The sequence below is a fragment of the Tupaia chinensis genome, unplaced genomic scaffold (assembly GCF_000334495.1).
Source record: "Tupaia chinensis unplaced genomic scaffold, TupChi_1.0 Scaffold000355_1, whole genome shotgun sequence".
Classification (NCBI taxonomy): Eukaryota; Metazoa; Chordata; class Mammalia; order Scandentia; family Tupaiidae; genus Tupaia; species Tupaia belangeri.
Window position 1 is genome coordinate 64,047 of NW_006159850.1, and position 5,306 is coordinate 69,352.

General features: G+C 60.8%; 1 protein-coding gene across 1 annotated transcript; it reads left to right on the forward strand.

Annotated features, from left to right (window-relative positions):
* Window positions 1-245: 245 nt before the first annotated feature.
* On the forward strand, window positions 246-3,798 carry DBNDD1 (dysbindin domain containing 1; the record flags this gene model as incomplete). Its single annotated transcript, XM_014589353.1, is given in 3 exon segments — window positions 246-389; window positions 691-831; window positions 2,393-3,798. Coding segments are annotated over 3 exon segments (446 nt in total), but the record flags the coding sequence as incomplete, so codon positions are not given.
* Between the last annotated feature and the right edge of the window lie 1,508 nt (window positions 3,799-5,306).

The following is a 5,306-nucleotide window of genomic DNA, read 5'->3' on the forward strand; positions in this document are numbered from 1 at the left end:
AACTAAGGGGCAAGTGACAGTCTCGTCACTGGGCAAGGAACAGGGCCAGGATGAAGCCTCCATGCTGCCCACCCATGGGAGAGCCAGGGCCTTGGGGAAGGAGTTGCCTCCCTGTTCGTCTCAGGGCCCAGATGCACAGCAACCTGCCACTCCCGGGCACTCTGCGTGGTGCCCAGAGCCCCAAGAAGGACCTGCCATGCCAGTGGCCTGGACATGACTTGAGGTAACACTGTCTCTCCTTGCAGAGATTAAGGAGGTTGAGGTGCCACAGGCTGCCTTGGGCATCCCAGCCCATGGGACAGGGGATGGCTGCCACACGCCTGTGGCTGAAGAAGGGGCAGGCATCCCAGTACCAGCACCGGGGCTCCTGCAGGTCACAGAGAGACGGCGTAAGTATGGCCCTGTGCCAGCCCCGCCACATTATGCACCCCTCTGGGGCACAGAAGGTGGGGGCTCCTCTCTGGCCCTAGGCCTCAGTGTCCCGTCTGCAGACATTAAGGCTCCAGACACCTTCCAGTCTGGACACAGCGATGCTCGGGGGTCTGTGTCTGCTCCAACCCCGTCTTCACTATGTGGGCTTGCAGAACATCAGGGCCACCCGTGGGCCTGGTGGGATTCACCCAGGTCCCTCAGGGTTTGGAGAAAGGCCTCACTGGAAGGGCTGTGAGTGACTGTGGCCCTCTTCCCCAGAGCCCCTGAGCAGTGTCTCCTCCCTGGAGGTCCACTTTGACCTCCTGGACCTCACCGAGCTGACGGACATGTCTGACCAGGAGCTGGCTGAGGTCTTTGCCGATTCAGATGACGAAAATCTCTCCAGTGAGTGCCCAGCAGGTGAGGCCTGGACATGAGAGGAGAGGTTTGGGTGTGGGCAGGGGCTCCTGAGGTGCCCTAGGGCCACTGCTTCCCCCAAATCCTTATTTCTGAAAATAATCTTGGGTTGGGACCAGCAGATGGCAAAATGGTTACATCGCTGGACTCTCACGTAGTTAACCGCTGTCTGAGTCTCCAACCCGGAGGCCTAAAGCTCATGCTGGGCACGTGTGCATGGGTGCCCCAATCCCAGTAAGACGGAGAAGGGCCTGTAGCATGGTCATCCCCCCGGGGAGCGATTTCTTGCTTTCTGTCTCTCTAGTGAGCACATGCACCCTGCAGCAAAAAATCTGTCTAAAAAATGATCTTGGGTCAGCCCTGGAACCTAGTGGCTACGGGAACCAGCTCTTGTGGTCTGAGTCCCTGGTGGCTTGGAAACCGGGCTTGGTGTGTGTGCCCCAGAGCCCGCAGGAAGGAGGGGACTGCTGCACGACCAGTGGGCAGTGCTTCCTCCCACGCCCGCCCTGACAAGCTCAGGTGTCCTCTGGCAATTTAGAAAAAGCAACCAAGCCTCTCAGTCCCCATCTCGCTCTGTTCAGCCAGTCTGCCCAATCCCAAGGCCCTTCCCCTTCACGGCGACCTCTCAACTGTTCCAGCGAGCTGAAGGGCAAAGCCACCATCCCACAGAAAGCGGAATTCACTGATGTCCATTTTAATCAGAAATTAGGCCCAGCACAAAGCTGGGGATGGGGGCATCTGCCAGCCCGGGCCCCTCTTCGGTTCCCTGACCAGGCCCCCTGGTTCCTGGAGACCCACCCAAGGCCTCAGACCAGTCAGCAGCTGGGCCCACAGCCTGTGTCATTCTGATCCTGTCTCCCTCCATGGCCTGGGAGCAGATGCAGGACTCGCCTCCTGCAGTGGTGACACCCTCAGACTCAAGTGACCTTCCATCCCTGCCCCAGCTGTGGGGTCAGAGGTCAGAGCCAAGTTCCTGCTTGCTATTCTGGCTAGGCTCTGCCCAGCCCCACCCCAGGCACTGGGCACTTCATTAAAGGCATGCGTCCTGTGAGCCCCCACTGTTCACGGGAGGTGTCAGGGCGGAGGGCCTGGTGCTATGGGCTCTCAGCATGACGGTGGACAGTGAAGGCGGCCCAGGCTCTATTCTCACAGAGGCCAGCTCAGCCCCAGCTGACTTCCAGGAAGAGCCTATTGCCTAATCCTGACCGATGCCCACCAGGCTCCAAGAGTGCCTGGCCCAGCTCACAAGCCCACTGTTGTGCTTGGCCAGGGCTTGGCCACCGCCCATGGAGCCTGCAGCCAGGGCAGGACTAGACTCTCGTGGGACAGGAGCTCACTGAGGTTGCCAGGCCCAAGTGCTCTGGAGGCTGCTGGTCACTGCATGACCAGGAGCCTGGACTGAGGCACTGTATGGTGACTCTCCTGGACATCAGGAAAGTCCCTCCCAGGCCCTGCCTGCTGGTACCTCCGGGTTTAGTGTGCCCGGGGGGACACTGCTCTGCGGAGGACCCTGTGCATGTGCCCAGCCCTTGTCACGCTGTGTTCCTCTCTCCATGTCCTCCAGGTCTGCACCCGCTGCCCCGGACAGGCTGCCTACGCTCTCCCTCTTGGACAAGGACAAGGGCCGAGCAGAACCGTGAGAAGCAGCCCCCTGGCAGCCCTGAACTTGGCCAGGCAGCGATTGTGGACACGTTGCTCACTGTGGAGAGGCCCAAAGAGGACTAGGCCATCTGCAGGGAGGGATGTCTCCCAGCTGGACAGCCAGGCCCTGTGCACACTCCCTCCCAAGGCATAGCCATCAGCCCGATACAGTAGGTCACGCCGGGGTGCCCCAGGAGGCTCACTGTTTGTGGAACCATGCCAAGACCCCAGCTTCCCTTGGGGATGTGCTGGGCCCAGGCAAGGCCTCTGGGCACCCGGCACAAGCAGAACCAGTGGCCTGTCAAGCTGGCTCCTGGGCCCTGGGTCAAGGACAACATGGAGTCACTGCCTGGGATGAGACAAGGAATGGAGTGGCTGAGGGATCAGCACTCCCACCTGCCGCAGGGTTCCTGAGCAGCCCTTGGGGAGGAAGCTCAGCCCATGAGAGCTGCTGAGACACCTGTGTCCCTGGCCTCTGTCCCCATCAGCCCTGGGGGTGGGTTTCGTGGTGGCTTAGGGCTGTTCTGCTATCCAGCCAAGCACAGGTGAGACAGGGCCCAAAACCGCACCTTGACTTCATGCTGTACCAGGGAGGCTGCTGCCACCTGGGTCCATCCCCAAGCCCAGCACTTGGACCTGTGCCCACTGCACTTATCCCCGAGTGACGACCAGGGCTGAGGGCTGGGTCCACACCCGCCAGCTTGGACACCAAGAGTGGCCAGACTGCCTCAGAACTCGGGACACTCCCAGCTACAAGGGCAGGTGTGGTTCGCCCAACTTGTGCTCCCATGCTGACAAGAGTGTGTGCACCAAGCCCCACACTCCACTGCCCGCCACGTGGCCCCCTCAGCCAGATGGCACTCTGTGGGCCGTGTCACGAGTCTCCAGGGCCTGATGCAGGGGCCCCTGTCCCACGGGGTGCAAGCACCACCTTCACTGCCTGGTGCTGTAGCTTCCGTGCAGGAGGTCACAGGCTGCCACCAGGCTTGGAGTGGCTTTAAAGTAAAGGGTCAAGCTTGCTTTTGTCCCCAAGCCAAATGACGCTGCCCTGACCCTACTAAACGTTTCTGGGGAAGGGAACCGGGCTGACCTTCATGTTCAACCTTGTACAGGCCTAGGCTCAGCTGTGCAGGCGACCCACGGCACCCACTCTGCCGTGCCCTGCCCAACCACATCTTAGCACAAAACCGGCCTTTGGTTCCCTTCTACCCCATGAAGGCAGCCTCATTCACCCACTAGGGTCTTTCTTCCTCCCCATTTTCCACTTCCTGCTGCAGCTTCCTGGAGGTCCTTACTGAGTGGGATTAAAGCCTAACAGCCCTGAGGCCAGCCCTGTTTCTTCCTTCACAGCTGATGCCAGAGCCCGAGGGGTGTGCTAAAGGGCAGAGGGCGGAGGGTGAAGCTCTGTCCCTGCTAACAGTAGGCTGGGGTGGGAGTGGAGACACTGGCCCCCATTTCCAGTCCCAGCACATCACAAGGGGCATTAAGAAAGCAGAAAACCTGCACCCTCCAACGGCCCAGGCTGGGTGTGGCCAAACCTGCCTCCCTGACCTGTGAGATGAGGTCTGACCTGCTTTCTGCCTGGTCTTGGGAAAAGGTCACGGCACTCCTGCCCCTCCCCACTGGCTCTCCCTAAGGAGAGGTCTCAGCCAGGTCTCCTATGCCTGTGGACCCGTAACTGAGTGGCTGCTGTATTTTCGGGGAAGGGTGTGTAGCCTCCAGCACATTCTCACACACCCAACTCTACCTTACCTTCCATGGAAGGCGGGAGGCTTGTAGGCTGAGGACCGGCCGGCTGTGCCTGCTCCTTGGAAGATAGCGGGCTCCCCTCTGAGGGCCCAGCTGGCAGCAGATACCCTGAGTCCTGGAGCTCCTGTGGCCAGCACGGCCTCTCTGCCAGGAGCCTACCAGGAAGGACAAGAGGACAGTGGAAAGCCCACTGTGTTGGTGAGGACCAGCTCCAACTTTAGATAGACTCGCCTGGCAGACACAGGTGAGGTTGGCAGGGCAGGTGACGTGGCCTGACCCCTCAGCGGCGGTGGGAAGATGGTCTGAGTGTCTGTTGGGGACAGCCAGAGCATGGTCTCTGGAGGTGATCTGAGGTGCTGAGCACCCCAGGTTCTCCTGGGCCAGTCCCTGCTCAGGCAAGCTCCACAGGTGAGCCAGCCACACGGGCCCCTGTGACCTGTGCCAACACCACCCCAGATGCTGTGGGAGTGACACAGGGCTTCCTGGGGCTCGGGGAGCACCCCACCTCCTCTGGACGGCACCCCAGGCAGCACAGCTAAGCTGGGTTGGGTGAGCCATGAGGCGGTCTGAGCCCAGGAGACATGAAGGCCAGGCAATCCGCCCTACAGGCAGCAACAATGCCGCCCCGGCTGGGAGCAAGCCCCAGAGGTTTGGACATCTGCAAGATCTGCACCCCAGCCTGGCCCGGTCTGAGAGGTGCTGAGTGCTAATGGCCCACCCAGGAGGCCTCACAGAGCAGCAGGGAGGGTCCTGAGCTGTCCTATGCCTGCCAGGTCACTCGTAGCCCTGTGCTGGTGGGATCCCAGCAGGTTAGGAGAAACGTGCAAAGAAAGACATTTCCACCAAGCCCTACAGCATCTGGCCCAAGTTCAGGCCGCACTGGTGCAGCTCCTCATCACACCTCAGGTCGGCAAGAGAGACCTAAGTCTCTCTCATGTCACGGCACCAAAAAGGCCTGGGCAGACGCCACAGCCTTGGGGTGAGAGTGAGATCCCACAGGCCACCACGGGTCACATCTGGCCAGGTGTGTGCACCCAGATCTCCAGTGGACACAGAAAGTGAGGGAACTGCCGCATAGCCACGCCCAA